The 16,377-nt window shown below is 37.1% G+C and overlaps 2 protein-coding genes across 4 annotated transcripts in view; both read left to right on the top strand.

Moving 5' to 3' along the window:
- The window catches only part of crybb3 (crystallin, beta B3), a 783,391-nt gene that overhangs the window by 720,009 nt on the left and 47,005 nt on the right, over positions 1 to 16,377 (top strand). The window lies entirely within an intron of this gene.
- tnks1bp1 (tankyrase 1 binding protein 1) overlaps positions 10,888 to 16,377 on the top strand; it is a 41,749-nt gene continuing 36,259 nt past the window's right edge. Inside the window, exons 1-2 of one of the 2 annotated variants that reach the window (XM_067439617.1) lie at positions 10,888 to 11,038; positions 14,322 to 15,319. In XM_067439617.1, coding sequence (XP_067295718.1) covers positions 14,337 to 15,319 — 983 coding nt within the window. In that variant the 5' untranslated portion in view covers positions 10,888 to 11,038; positions 14,322 to 14,336. Of the gene's footprint in view, positions 11,039 to 14,292; positions 15,320 to 16,377 lie in introns of both variants that reach the window. The other variant, XM_067439619.1, reaches the window with a different exon arrangement.

The raw sequence follows: 16,377 nt of genomic DNA, 5'->3' as shown, positions 1-16,377 counted from the left end.
ATAATGCCATTTACCCCATTGTGGCAGTGAGTTTCGCATTCGGACGCACCATTCATCCATCCATATCCTCCAGAAAATGCAAAAACTTGATGAGTACTTAAATCTGAATATGCATTCTTCTTCAGTTTCTTCAAGTTGTTCTAAACCTGCAAAAGCATTTATACAGTTTATGCCGTTCATCTAGGGAGACTGTTTTAACAGACTTGATTTTTGCCATTTTGGCTGCTGATAAAGCCAAGACTTATTCAGCCAAAACTAAACGTTTTATTTTTGGAAAGCCACCACTTCCACACAGCCTCTCAATACACTTTTACATCAACCACAACTCAAAATGGAAATAGATTGTTTAGTTAAATAAATAAATTACTCACCTACATGTTCTTTCTTTCATGGAACCCAAAAAGAAACAGGCAGAATGTCCAAGATGGGTTTTTTCTTTCTTTCTTTTCTTTCTCCATATATAGTGAAGTATGAAATGAGGGTCCGTTGAGCTGCAAAAACACTTTAAAAGCACTATTATATCTAAATAAATATATATATCAACGTACACTACTGTTCAAAAGTTTAGGGTTAATGCAAGAAATCTTCTACTCATCAAGGCTGCATGTATTTGATCAAAAATACTGTCATATTGTGAAATATTATTACAATATATAGTAAAATGTGATTTATTTGTGTGATCAAAGCTGAATTTTCAGCATCATTCCTCCAGTCTTCAGTGTCACATGGTCCTTCAGAAATCATTATCATATGAAGATTTGCAGCTCAAGAAACATTTATGATTATTTTCAATGTTAAGATAGGTTGTTCTGCTGCATATTTTTGTGGAAACCATGATACATTTTGGTTTTCAGGATTCTTTGAAAAAAATGTATACATGTATAAAAATAATATTTTGCCATCTTGTTTAAAGAACTTGTTTAATAACACTAAAATACTGTTTTTCAGTGGGAAAAAAAACATTCTTTCAACAACATAGAATATACTAATAAAAATAGGAACAAATGCTGTTTTGCCAGTACACAAGTCTTAACCCTCTGGTTAGTTTGATGTCTTTTTATGGATTTTATGGAACTATATTATATTTATGCAGTAGTTATAATCCAGTTATTCATGGACCTGAAAATAAAATTTCCAACTTAAACGGTCATAAATCTCATATGCTTTGGAGCACAGACTAAGTTTGTTCTCTTTTTAAAAAGACACTTGGCAGATTATTGCTGAAGTGAAAAACATTTTAAACAGTTAACTTGTGAAAAAATTCACAACAATACAGTTTTCTATTTTTCTATGATATATACTTTTTTTTTTCTAAAACTGTGAGAATAATTTTCTTACTTTCAGTAAGTCATTTTGTTTGTGTGCAGTACCAAATGGTTCCATTAGATTAAATGAATTTCCCATAGTTTCCAAAGTGCTAATTTATAACTGTGAACAATACAAGTGTGCCTGGACCACTTAACCTTATCGAATCGTGACCATGTTGTGTTTGTTTATTTAATAGTGCCATAGTGGCAAGGCAAGGCAAGGCAAGGCAAGTTTATTTGTATAGCACATTTCATACCCAATGGCAATTCAAAGTGCTTTACATAGAAATTAGTGCCAAAACCTTTACCAAGTTGCGTACCATTCCACTGGAGTAAAACATTCGTAAAAACAACAAACCGTAAAATATGTCGGTCAAAAATTACCAAACAGCATCAGAGGGTTACGATATAGATTTTGTGAATCCCAGACCAAAATTAAAGTATTTCACTGCATGCCTTAATGGAACAAAACATCTCCTTCTGCATTTCACAGAAGAAAAAAAGTCACGAGGGTGGGCAAAAGTTGCCCGAAGTTTCACTTGCAAGTGATTTACTCCTGTAGCGGCAGCAAATGGCCATAATGACGATGTGTTTTTCTCAGTGAATGACAGCATGAGAGGTCACAGGGTGAATCTCGGCTTGTCTCTCACGGTGCCACTGCTGTCATCATAGCGCACTGTAAACCAACACTCATATAGATCTTTCCCCCCCGCCTGCCACATCGACTCAGTTACACTTGTTCTTTGCTGACCAGCTGCACACATACACACACAAGTGTTTTGCATTGAGCGATGCAGGACAGCTCAGCAGAGAAGATTCCAATCATTGTTTATTTTATTCACTTTCTTTTCAGTCTCACTGAGTGTGATTTTTGTTAATTTGTGGATGTGTTTCACGGTTGGCCTGCAATTACTTTTTGTCTGCTTATCTGATCCAAACCAAAAGAAAGAGATAGACAGAGAGAGAAAGAGTGCAAAGAAATAAAATGCCAAGGGAATAGCGAGGAAGGCACAGGGACAGTGGCGAATTAGAGGGAGAAAGGGCCGAGAGCGGGAGAGGAGGGACGGTGCCGAACAGCTTTTGTGGGCTTTGTGAGGCTCAAATTGTCTCCTTCTCTGGGAAAGTGGAAACTCAACACCCCCACAGGAGGTCTGGTTACCTGGTGAGAGTGGAAGAAAGGAAGAAAAACACAACGGCGGAGCGAGGGAGGGGCGCAAAGGTGCCGAGAGAGAAACGAGAGAATAGGGAAGAGGAAGACAGGACGGATTGTTAACATAAAGACGGGATCACCATAGTATGAATGAGTGATTTACGGTGGTAGCCTTCTGAGAACAGGGAGGGTTTCCACAGAAATATCTGCGAATGAAATCCATAACCAGAATATTTTTAGTCATAGAACTCTAATTTTGACTTAATTTGGTTTTTAACCCTATAATTCCTAAATACACCAATTTGAAAGGCTTTTAAATAATCAAAAGGAACAAAACTTTGCTAAAAAAGCATTTTGCACACAATCTACTCCATTTCTTCAGTCGTCTGATTGATAGTTTATACTCTTTTAGCAAGTAAATGGCCTTTTGGTACAATTGTAAAAACATCCCCAATTCAGCTCAAGGTTCAGGAGACTTTATGCTGTGAAATATTTACTGATTTTATAAAGTAAAAATAAGAATAACTTTTATATTGTTAGTAATATTTCAAGATGAACAACTACTGGACTGTAGCAGCTTAGATCATCCATACATAAATCGTTAGAAAATCAAATCCGCCAGGCTTTTGACGAACAGTTATTTTGCAATCATCATTGTATTCATGGCATTTTATGTTTTGCTCCTCACAATAAAACTACATCTTTTTGACTAAACTACATCAGTTTTGATCATAAAAATAATAATAATACATTTTATTTGTAGTGCTTCTTTCTCAAACTCAAAGCGCTAGAACTAAGCATTTTAAATATCATCTTACTAAGACATATTAGTGGTAGAGATACCACTAAATAAAATTATTTTTCTTCAAGCTCCATATACTCACTATATCAAACAATATGAGCCATGAAAGCCTCAAATATGATATTTAACTTCAACAGTAACACTATTGTTCTATTTTTTTTTATTTAGTTTTTTGTTTTAGTATGTTTGCATATGTTTAAAGTATTAACTCATATTTATAACACATGTATCTTGAATATACTTTGAATAAATTCACAGAGGAATCAACAGATGTGGCTAAACAGAGTTGAATGAAGTCTCTTCTCCTCTGGCGCCCTCTTTTGAGCAAAGGCAGAAGTGCCCCAGGTACATGCAGGCCTACAATTATTCATTCAGACGCCTTTATACAACGCAACAGGGATCTGCCATGTGGTAAAATGGTTTGGTGTGTAGAGTTGGCTTTTTCGGCTTGGGCCAGTAAACAACCTCCAAACATTAACTGAGTAATCACTAGGTACTAATTCTGAACCGACACATAAACCAACCTTAACCCATATATCTTCTCTTGGGTAACTAAGCATACATATTGTAAACTAAAATCTTTAAAATATATAAATACAGTACTGGTCAAAAGTCTGGAAACTCTGAGTATTTTCTTGAAAAGATGAATGATCCTCGAGAGTTATGTTCTTTAATTCCTGAAGAATCTGGAGTAATAACACTGAAAATGCAGCTTTGCATCAAAGAAATAAATTATATTTTAACGTATATTAAAATAGAAAACCGTTATTTTAAACTGTGCTGTAATAATATTTCACAATACACTGTGTTTTGATTCGCAAGCTTGATGAGCATAAAATAATTATTTGAAAAGCATTAAAAATAGTAATGTTTCCAAACTTTGGAAATATATATATATATATATATATATATATATATATATATATATATATATATATATATATATATATATATATATATATATATATATATTGATATTGATATTGATATATATATATTGATATTGATATATATATTTCCAAAGTTTGGAAACATTACTATTTTTAATGCTTTTCAAATAATTATTTTATGCTCATCAAGCTTGCGAATCAAATATATATATATATATATATATATATATATATATATCACCATCAAGTGTTATGGCTGAGAGTTATTTATATATATGTACACAATGTTAGGGCAACGAGATCCGCACAAAAGCAACAGTAAAACAGTAAACACATGCTCTATCATGGATCAAAAGTCTCCACCCATTTGACCTTTGTGTCAGGATGTTGTAAAAAAAGTGTATCAAACAAATAATTGAGGCTATCTGTTGCGTTCACGGGGTGTGGAGGACAGGTAACATGAGCACGGGTAGCAAACCACACCTATTTCTATTTCTAAATTATTCTATGCTGTTTTTTTGTGTGGATATATTCATATAATGGGTACTACAAGAGTATATTTACTTGTACTACATTAAATGTATTCAGTAAAATAAAATTTACAAGTATGCATGGCTCACATGATATTATAGGCCAGATTTAAATTCAAGTCTTTTATAGGATCCTGCTTTGTTTCCATCTACCAAGAGAGGGATCATTAGGCTAAATACCTTTAAAGGGGGGGGTGAAATGCTGTTTCATGCATACTGAGCTTTTTACACTGTTAAAGACTTGGATTCCCATCCTAAACATAGACAAAGTTTCAAAAACTAATGTTGGACGTTTGATGGAGTATTTCTGTGTCAAAAATACTCCTTCCGGTTTCTCACAAGTTTCGGCGAGTTTTTTTCGAGTATGGCTCGGCTTGACGTCGACAGAGCGGAAGGTCCTTGTATGGGCCGTACGGGCTCTTCTCCCGGTAGGGTGCGCGCGCGCGTGACTGGAGCACGGCGTAAACAGTCTCTCAGATGCAGATCCAGTCGTCCGTGAACGGCGCCGCGCTCCACTTTATTCCTATGGGTGACGTCGAGCGACTTCAACGCTTCAGCACAGCATTCCGGGAAGGCAGCGCTGCATTTGAACCGATTTGAACGCAGAAATGACGGGAAGCTTCACAACATCGTTTCAGTTGCGTCTCAAAATGGATTTACACGCCACTGCTGTCACAGGACTTTACCAAATCATACCAAAGAAGTGTGTTTCTGACGGAGCGGTCCCAGCGATAAAGCTTCGACGGTGAGTTAACTTAAACTGCTTCAAATGTCTCTGCTATTGGCTACCGTCACGTGAGTAAACATCAGTAAACGACACGATCGCGTGCTTCGTCATTCAAATGCGCTAACGGTTACTCCATTGTTGTTCTCTGTATAACGTTACAGTATTCTGACGTGCAAAACCGTTTTGCTTGCTACTTCTAAGGTCTAGTCGCATACAATAGTCCATAAACCGAATCATGTCCTCATAAACTGCGAGTAAACACACAGAAATGTGGAGAGGCCATTAAATACAGTAACTTACATACCACAGAGACGGACGTCCTGCTGTTGCCGTTTCTCCTGTTTAATTTATTTCTCCCTCAGATTTGATTGTGGATCATTATCTGTATTAGCTGAGATAGATGGGTTTCTCCACGCTTGAGGACGTCACCGCTTTGTGCACATTCGTCATTATTTAGCTCCGCCCACACGATACGCCTCCAGGCGCTCGGTTTTTTCCGGAAAGACTCGGTACAGCCTATATTTCTTTTATAAATATGATAAAACTAAAGACTTTTCGGAGATATGAAGGATGCAATACTACTCTATAGGTACTCAAGATTGACATGAGATTGACTGAAACTGAGTGTTTCACCCCCCCTTTAAAAAACCCTGCCTGCATCGAGGGAAATTCAATAGCAAACACGCAGTAGCAAACACTTTCCACCAGATGTCAGAAAGCATGCAAAGAAATCAGCAGAAGAAAAAGGCAGTGAAGTCCATAACCTTATTTAACCTCACAGCTCACACATAAGCTGTATCCCAATTCAGAGGCTGCATCCTACAAAGGACACGGACTTCAAACGCCACGCCTTCGATGTCCGCAAAGGTCGGACTGAGTGTTGTTAAACGGGGCGGTCTAATCTACGGATGATTGCTCTTGTCACCTAACTGAGTCAGCTGAAGTCGACAAGCGGACGTAACGTTTGTACTGGACTTTTTCTAAAATTATTCAACTGTCTGAAAACAAAACAGGGTTCACAACTTGTCTAAATATGTTCACCTTGGTCCATTCCTGTACATAATAAAGAGTATAAACTATATGAAATGATAAATGATCTTATTAAGATACATGTTAACATTTGAAGCACTAATATCATTAGATATTAGAGTATGTTGAGACCTAATACTTACATTTAAAACTGTAATCTGGCAATTTCTCCCAAAAACATCCTGAATTCTGGGGGTAAGCTAAGCCACGAAGGATCCATCTGTTGTATCCTCCTTGCACAGGAAACGAAGGACGCATTTGGAGGCTGCATAAAAAAAATGAACTGAGCATTAATGAGATTTAAAAACTGTGATTCTGAATAAGATCTTCAGCAAATAATGACTTAAATTATGTTCTGATCTGATCAAATGACTGATCAGATTACATATAGCACAAAAGTCATATGGACTGCTTATGCAATACAACTTTTTTGTATTCCATAGAAAATAGAAAGTTATAATGGTTTGAAACAACATGATGAAATTATTTTTAGACTAACTATTGTTTCCAGTGACCTTACAGGAGGGTTATTATAGTTACCCAAAACTAAAACTAATTCAAAATATTAAAAAAATCTATAATAGTATCTCAACGATACTTAAACACTGCCTCATGGACACAATACAGCAGTAATATTTAAATCACATGCACACCCCATTGATCATTAATCTACAGGTTGACATGAGAGTGCCACATTTGATGCATCTATGGACTGTGAAATTTACCTTTGTTAAAGTGCACTAGTCCCTTTGTGTTTTCTGTTGTGTTTACATTCATGACTCGTTATTGGTTTCATTTCCTTGACTTCTGTCAACAAGGGAAAAAACATCTGTCAATTTATACACACAGCTGCAATAAAGATGTTAATATATTAAGCAGGACTACATGAATTTGAGATAGTTTCACTTGGATTGCATTCCCTTTGGCCCGTTACAGATTTTATTGCTTATTTAAATGTGCCAAGTGTTAGTGTTAACAATATCACTTGCACTGTACTCTATTAATATATTATACTCAGGGCTTCAAATGAACACCCGCCAACCTGCCAAATGTGGGTGTATTTCAGCAGTGACGTGTAATGCAGTCAATATCTAGCCTAGAAATCTAGACGCACCCTAGCGGCAGCAAATCTAATCTGCCGCGAGTGTCGTCTAACAACTCTCAATACACTTCTGAGCTGTAAAAACCTAACTCTGGTTGGGCCAGTCACATCATAACTTAACATAATGACGGCCGAGTTGAGCTTGCGTGCTTCTTCTAGTAAACACAGAAACTGTCGAACGGCGGTCTTTCGAATCAGCTTTGAACGTGACTCTGGAAGACTTGGAGTTAAGCTTTTCTCTGAGAAAAGAACGGCACTGAAGTCATTCTTAAGAAGGGAGTTTGAAAGACAACCGTTTATCCCGCCCCTCGGATTGAGCCCTGTCAATGGTGAGTTTCCAGACCAAACATCTCTATGTGGGTCTGGCTTGTCAGGCTAGTCAATATCTACAGACCTACAAACTTCGTGTGGCCTTCAGATTACTCAAGACCAGTGCGTAGAGAGCTTCATGGGATGGGTTTGCATGGCCAATCAGCTGCATCCAAGCCTTACATCACCAATAGTAATGCAAAGTGTGAAATACAGTGGTGTAAAGCACGCTACCATGGACTCTCTGGAGTGACCAATCACACTTCTCCTTCTGGCAATCCGATAGACAAGTCTGAGTAGAACGGTACTTGCCTGACTGCATTGTGCCAAGTGTAAAGTTGGGGGGGGGGGGGGGGGGGTCTTGGGCTTGGCCCCTTAGTTCCAGTGAAAGGAATTCTTAATGCTTCAGCATGCCAAGACATTTAGGACAATTTCATGCTCCCAAACTGTTTGGGGATGGCACCTTCCTGTTACAACCTGACTGCACACTAGTGCACAAAGCAAGGTCCATCATTGTAGCCAATCACAGGTAGATAAGGTGAGCGCCTTGGCCAGTCAGATGGTGTTTACGATTACAGCTCAACAGTGCTCAAAGCGTCACATTTTTAAATTTCAGTACCGATTTGGTTTCGCGGTCGGTAATTTTGACAACACTACTCCCCACACTCGCTCGTTTCCTTTGCTCCAGATGAATATTGTAGGTGTTACAGGCTTGAATCTCCGCATGGAATTGACATATCGGTAAGCCCCTCCCTTCGAACGCAGGTGAGCTAATAGCAGTTGAGCATCAATTGCATGGGCACCGTAACTCAGACATCTTTAGGTTTCAGCACCATAGAGAAACACTGGAAAATCTGATGCTCTCATAGGTTTGCTGGTGTTTCTGCAACAATAATGGCAAAACGATTTTCCTGAAGTACTGTAACACTGATTCCAGGTATCCTGAGAGGATGTTTTTTGGTTTTCATACTCTCATTAAGTTACGATTAAAGTTAAACGAACTGTTCTCACGTCATTTAATGGTGTAAGTTAGATCAAAAACTCATAAACGATGGTCTACATTTCAGTGTATCTCTCCATATTAAGATGGTTACATGTAAATGAATTTAACCTAACCCTGCGGTACATGAACAGTGTTGATCCTGGATGTTATCATCTGCAATCGTAATAAGGCTTCATAATCTTCTTTATCATTCAGTTAGTTTTTGTAAACATTTTTGATATTTCTGTGAGTTTAAATATTTTTAAGGTCTGCATTATCTGTACTATAGTTGAGGGACAAATAAACAGTACCCACAAAAAGGCATGCATGGTCTGTTTATGTTTGTTTATTGTTAGTTGTATAAGTGGTTTTGTGTAATTTGCTGTGTATGTTAATGATAATGCAACGGAGAGAGAGTTTATGAATGAGATGTTAATGTGCACGCTTTGTTTGTTCAGCTCTTACGGTGATTTTTTTTTGAGTGAAAAACAATGTAATAAACTTCATAAACCATCAGTAAAGTTTGGTCATCATTAAGACGGGGAATACGCTACATTTTGTGTTCAAAACATCTTGGGATGAGGTTTTCACACTGACAGCTGTCATTGTAAGACATAGCAAATCCGTTTGTTTGTCCGAGTTAGCAACAGTAACTAAGTGGGTTAGGTAAATTGCGCTTACTGCACATAATTTTATTTAGAATCCCACAGATTTTGAGCTCACACCCAAAGTATACGCACATAAAGCCGCCTCTCAGTACTACATTTTTTTGCTGATTATTGCGCATAAATAGTCAAATACACATGAAATAATGTCAAAATGCCAGTCTTGGAGAGTATTCATGTAAACACAGTCAGTTATGTTTTAAGTAAACGTAAACAGTTGAGAAAGAAAACGCATGTGTAACAGTATAAGGGATCCGTGCATCAGGTCTTAAAGTGACAGCAGCCTAATATATCTGCGGCCAAATTATGAGATAATATAAAAAATATCTATGGCTGGTTGTGGTGGCCAGTGAAAGTGTTGATTAACTTTTGAAAACAACTAGCCATAGTGGCTAGTCAGCAAAAAAGTGAATGTCAAGCCCTGATTATACTACAATCCTTTGAGAAGTACATTTGACCAAAGTCTAACTATCTGCGTGTTGTCACACCAAATGTAGACATTGACAACATCCCTTATAAATGCATGGTTAGATTAACAACAGTAAAATAAGCAATGCTTCTGATGTAATTTGCTAGTGATTCACCAAATACATATTGTGTTATTCTACTTTCATTAAAATATGGGTGGAATAGGAGATCCACATGATGATAGGTCATATTTCATCTGAAATCAGCAAAACAGTAGATGAAAACAATATTTAACTAAGTTTATGAAGACAAACATTGATGTTGGCTGACAAAGCACTTAAACATTTTAAAATGTGAACTAGTTTTAAAGTCTTTAATGTAGGCTACAGACAAAACCTTTCAATGGAAGTCTAGGGATTTTAGGAATATCAGATTTTCTGCCGCGTGGAAATAAAATGGTTTGTCCAATGTAGAAAATATTAATTGGTGTTTAACATGTCTGTGTTAAGTTTGGCGGAAACTCTACAGTCAGAAAGTTGTTTGGGATTTTGAATGAATGTTTGTACAACGGTTGTTAAACCAATCAATTAGATAACCAACGCGGTTTATAATGGAACATGCGCCTATATTTGTGTCCCCCACCTTATAAAGTGCTTTCTACACACCCCGAGTCTTTCTTCCATTCAGCTCTACTGGTTTTTCCGGTTGAAGGCAGCAGCACGTTTATGAGAGGAGTGGCCGGTGCGCGCAACACCTCAAGACCGCGGCTGCGTGCGCTGATGACAGGATCCGTCATTCTCAGGCCTGGCTCATGCATATTAATTACGTAAAGTGCCATTTGCTCAGCTGATTGGCTGAAATACAACGTTGTTATCGAAAAAACGAATCACACTCTTCCGTTCTTTTGCTTATGAATATTAATTATTTGCGTGAGTGGACACTTCCGGAAGGTTACCAAGGAACGTAAATTAATATTCATGAGATAAGCAGTCGTCGTAGGATTTGTAAATTTGCGAACCGCCCTCCTTTCTTTAAAGTTTGAGCATGCACACCTATAAACCAAAAGGACGCAGACGTGTATTTGAGCTTGGAATATATATGTACAATCTTATGGAATAATTTTTTACCACACCACAGGTAAATACACATTGTTTGAACTTGTTTATTTGCGTATTTAATTTGCTAATGATAACAGTCATTCTGTATCCAGTGTAAATGCATTACAGGTTATACTAAGTTTCAGTTGTTATATTTATTTTGTTATTTATTCTGTATAAAATGCAAAAAGAGTGTGTATTTTCCACCGCTGGAAATTATTCAGGGTTCAAAGACAGATGGTTCATTGTAAGAGACATTTTTTATAAGTTACTTATTACCAACAGGTGTAGATTACTGTGGTCATGTTATATAAGCTTTTATTTTCCTTGTATAATATATGTAAAATAATTGTTAAGTCAATATTATATTTTATAGCCTAATGCTTTCAAGAGCTAATTTAGCTAAATTCATGTGAAAACATATACATTAAAGTTTAATGCTTATATTTGAATGTGCATTTAATTAATTCAATAATGCTATAATGTCGTTGGTTATTAGTAAATATATGAACTAAAAAGTTATTTTTACATATTTTGATTTTTTTTTTAATTCAGAAAAGCATGACAGAAATGTAGGCAAATAAATAGGCCTAATTTAACCTGACTGATGAACAAAATAAAGCTATATTGCTCCTCTCTGGACACCCACTGGCTATTGGTAATAATATGTAATAAGCTCAGCATGCAAATCTGTGCATGATAATTTGCATATGTTCCTGGTGAGTGTAAACTGGAGATGCCGTGAACCTACTTACCGGTACATTAACTCTTTCCTTTGACCATAAACTAGTCCTTCATTTTATTAGAGTTTCAAACTGATTAGATCTCAGTAAGCAGAGAATGATATTCTTATTTATGAAAAATTGGCATTTTTTGTTCTGATGTTTCTCAAGAATTTGGCAGCTATTTATTCTAAACATCTAGGATGTCTGCAACTCCAGTTAATACAGATAAGGGGTTGTTAGAAAACCTGTCAGCCATTAGCATTACAGTATATTTTGAGTATAACATATTTTCTCCAGCTTTACATCCCATCTGGCAATACTGGCTTGCTGTTGGACCGGTTTTATCAACGAAGGCAGATTTATGCCAAGCCAAAATATGAGAAGTGAGCATTTTTTTCACCTGTGGATAATGTTTCAGTGTTTTGGCTTGAAGGATTTTCAATGGAAGTCAGAAAGAACACAAACTTTGTCCTAAACGTTCACAACAAGCCAGGATCTAACCACTTGTTTTGCACTGTGAGTTTTGCCCGATTGATAAGAGAACATATAGCAATGGTTTCGAAATGTCAACATTCGGATTGCTCCAGTTCACTTCAGGCTTTTGCACCTTGTTACAAATGAGAAATTTTTCCATGTAAATGGTGTTTGTCTGAGTTTTATCAGGTGGGAGTGATGCTGGTCATTTATTATGGGTCACGCTGGGTGTGTGATAAATAGCCTGCAGTGAAACGTCTAGTCACTCCTTGTTCTCGAGTAACTCTAGTTGGATGGAAAAACTTAAAAATCTAGCCTAACCAGAGTAACATGGCCTCAGAGCTAAACCAACTGGATTGGCCTTCTGCATCTTTGCCAGAATGAACTGATTGTATGTGTTTATGACTGCTTTGAAGTGTTAGTTCATTCATTCATTCATTCATTCATTCATTCATTCATTCATTCATTCATTCAGATCTCTGTTAGCATGCACAGCATATCCATTGGACATGCAGCAACAGAAATAAACAACCTGCATACTACCGTCTTTTGCTTCACTGAAAACGTACTATAATATAATCAGTTTTCTTCTATATTCACAGTAAAAACTATTTTTATTTTTAACATCATTTTGTTTTGTTTAACAGCACCAAAGAGGACAAACACAATAGCACAAAATGTTAATTTACACGAGAAACAAACTGAGATTATGTAATTTTTTATGAGAAAATAAAATACATGAAAATATATAAATATAAAAATATATCAATATAAAAATTATTGTAAACTAATTAATATAAAATATATTAATTTAATTATATAATTTATTTGTTATTAATATTTCCAAATCAATTTCCAATACTTATAAGGAAATGTATTAATAATATTTTTTTTCAGTCACATTAGCAAACAGTTTCTTATTTTAAGCATACATCTATAACTACTAATATATTTAGTGAGGTTTTATGCTTAGAACAAGAAAAAAATATTCGCCAATATAGAAAATATGAGAAATATAAACAGTAGATACATTCTCTGAAAACATCTTATAATCTTACACGATTTTGCTTCTCAAGTAAATACATTTTATGTTAAGCATTTATTCTGTTTAAATATTAAGAAGATCTTATTAATGGCCTTCAATGAAGAAACAAGGTTTTTCTCTATATAATGTTGTTACGGCATCCACCAATACTGACAAACTAGTAAAACTAACCAGGCTGACGCATTGTGGTGGCTAAAGCACATCTCCCGACTAAATTCTTAACCTGGTGCGAAGCGACAAGTTTCCAGCACAAGGTATTCTTTTGTTCATACTGATAGTGAAAATGCTGAACGATGCATAAGGTGTAAGCTAAAGTGACTATTTATTTACCTACGGATGTAAATCAGAACAGCAGACATGTGCACATTGATTAAACAATCCAAAAACCTTGGACCACTTCACAGGCATTACATAACACTTTCCCTATCTCACTTGCACTGTATCTATATTGACGCTCAGAGGTTTCCTCATAGTTCTCTGTGCATTTTTTCTCATAGACACTGAAGTGATCAACACAATGTGTGGGAGAATATGTATATAGTTTCTAATGTTATTAATTACATGATGTGCAGATTAATTAATTGCATGCCATATTTGGCTGAGAAATTACCCCCAAAGCCATTACTGTGTTATAATATTATAATTAAATAATAATACTGTGTATATGGTAGGGCCCATCAAGTCCTTCATTCGATTAGTTAAAATGGCTGATTCGTTCAGGAATTAAGTAAATAGCTGTGTTTAAAGTGGCGCTGAACAGACTGATAGATGTATGCCATCAAAGTACCGCAAGATCGATTCGAAAGAATATAGAGCATCTTCTCGCAATTCACTCTCGCTGTATTTGATGTCGTACGTACACCTATCGGTCTGTTCAGCGGTGCTTCAAGTTGAACACTCCTCTTTTTATGAATGGGCGATTGAATCATTCACCCAGTTGATTCCCTCCAATATATTTTTGTCATGGTATTTTCAAACATGTCAATCGCTTAGAAGTGTGTTTACAGTAACTTCCTAAAGATGTATGTTTATACCACTGAGATCCCACAGGGGTGTTTCTCTTTTGTTTTCCCATCCAGGTGCAGTGTGTAGCCATGGCTGCAGGGGTGGAGGCAACCTCAAGGGAAATGGGCCAATCGCTCATTAACCCAGACAAACCTTCAGTTTCAGCCTCTGCACTCCCAGGAGACACAGAGAAACCAGCATTGAGCTCAAAACCCCACCTCATGCCCAAACCATTTTCCCTGCAAAGGAATGCAACCGTCCGCCCCATCCGGGCCCCAAAAACCAACTTCAGCAGACAGATCCATCGAGCCGTCTCTTCTGAAGCACTTTTGAATACCACAGATACTCATGTTGGTGGTCCAAAAACATCGAACTCAAATGGGACGGTACATGGGTCTGGTCAAAGTGCAGCTCCTAAACCTGTCCCGCTCACCCCGAAACCTGACTTACAGGCTACTAAGCCTAAACCAGAACCTACTAAGAGTCCTGACATAACTGCGTCTAACAACCAAACTGGTCCAAACTTAAAGCCTGATGTAACCGATGAAGATATGAAGAACGTTCAGCCTAGGAGCAGAGCGAAATCCTTGGGTGCTCAGGATCAAAAGACACTCAACCAGAAGGCACAAGGAGAAGCCGGCGACACTGAGGCCAACGTCAAAGTGCCTTCACGATGCTGGCCAGCTCGAAATCGTCTCTCCGTGGAGCTGACCTCCAAGTTCGAGTCGCTGTCTCAGCCTGAGAAGGAGGTTAATACAGTGAGCAGAGATGCTGAAATCAGCAGCATGGAGAAAGCGGAACCGCCATGTTCTCCTTCAGCAGTGTCTAAATCCAAGTCTTCAACGCCTCCGGTGGAGATAGAAGAGGCAGGAGATGATGAGCTCGTTGGAGGCAGCATTAAAAGACGGATCAGCCTCCTCTTCGATCGATCTGCAGCATCTCAGCGCAGGGACACCTTCAGCAAAAAAGACATTGCACCTGCTGAAATATCTATTGACATTAAACAGAGAATCCAGAATCTGAGCTTGGACACGCCGAGGACACGCTTGCCGTCCACTGGTGCTCCTAAAAGGTTAGTGAATTCTCTACTTCTTTTTGGTCTTCAATAAGTATTTTACAATATCTGTGTTTCCCAAGCACAAAACATACTCTATACAATTACATTAACAGATAATAAGGCTCAGTTGACAGAACTAATACCGTAAATACAGCTGGAAACCGTGAAAAATGCAACCTTATTTATTATTCGCGCCCCAGTGCATAATGGGAAAACAAATATCAGAATGTTGAGTAGGTTTATAAAATTGATATTTACACTTTTCTACAAGCTTAAAGCTACACTGTGTAACTTTTTAAGTTTATTCTTAGCTAAAAACACTTAGTTCTTTCAAAAATATATGTCATCATTAATGTATATTTACTTCTTTCAAGTAATAAAGTATTCTTGCAAGTTTATACTATGCCATTGAAAATACATACGGGTGAGGGGTTCGAATGCCGGTCGCCATGTTGCTCCTCCATCTTGAAAGTACATTAGCCAAAGAGGGACATACCCGTATATTCAAGCTTCGCCTTTCGCGTTTTAACACTCGATGGCACCGTGTCGAATGTGAAGAGGGGGATTGCCATGTTAATCTTGAACTAAATTGGCCACCGTAGGAGTTAAAACGAAATCAGAATTGAGAGGAACAGAAACTATTATTCACTGGATGGTCATATACCTTTACACCGCTAGATGGGGAAAATATCACACAGTGTAGCTTTAAGTTGAATACTAATATATAATTTTCTTTGTTGTTTTTAAATTCTAAACTAACTAAATCAGGTAGAAATTACATTTGTTTTTTTCTATAGTATTTTTACTTCACCACAATTACTTTCATCTGTATAGCAACTAGGGGTGTCCCCGACTAAGGATTTACACATTCGAATCAGAATTTTCGAATCTCTCTATGGTCGACCAATAGTCGAATCATCTGTGTGTGTAAACCATAGACCGAAAAAAAATAAACTCTGTAAACGGGTTGGGAAGGACAGGACACTAGTCAGCAGGAGGCTAAGACTATTTTTATTTTACTTTACACACGGCACACAGCCACCACTTTTAATAAAGTGATCAAAACTAGGCTA

Source organism: Pseudorasbora parva, chromosome 3 (genome assembly GCF_024679245.1).
Source record: "Pseudorasbora parva isolate DD20220531a chromosome 3, ASM2467924v1, whole genome shotgun sequence".
NCBI classification, from domain to species: Eukaryota; Metazoa; Chordata; class Actinopteri; order Cypriniformes; family Gobionidae; genus Pseudorasbora; species Pseudorasbora parva.
Note: the sequence above shows the minus strand (reverse complement) of the source record. Positions and strands in the feature narration are given on the sequence as shown.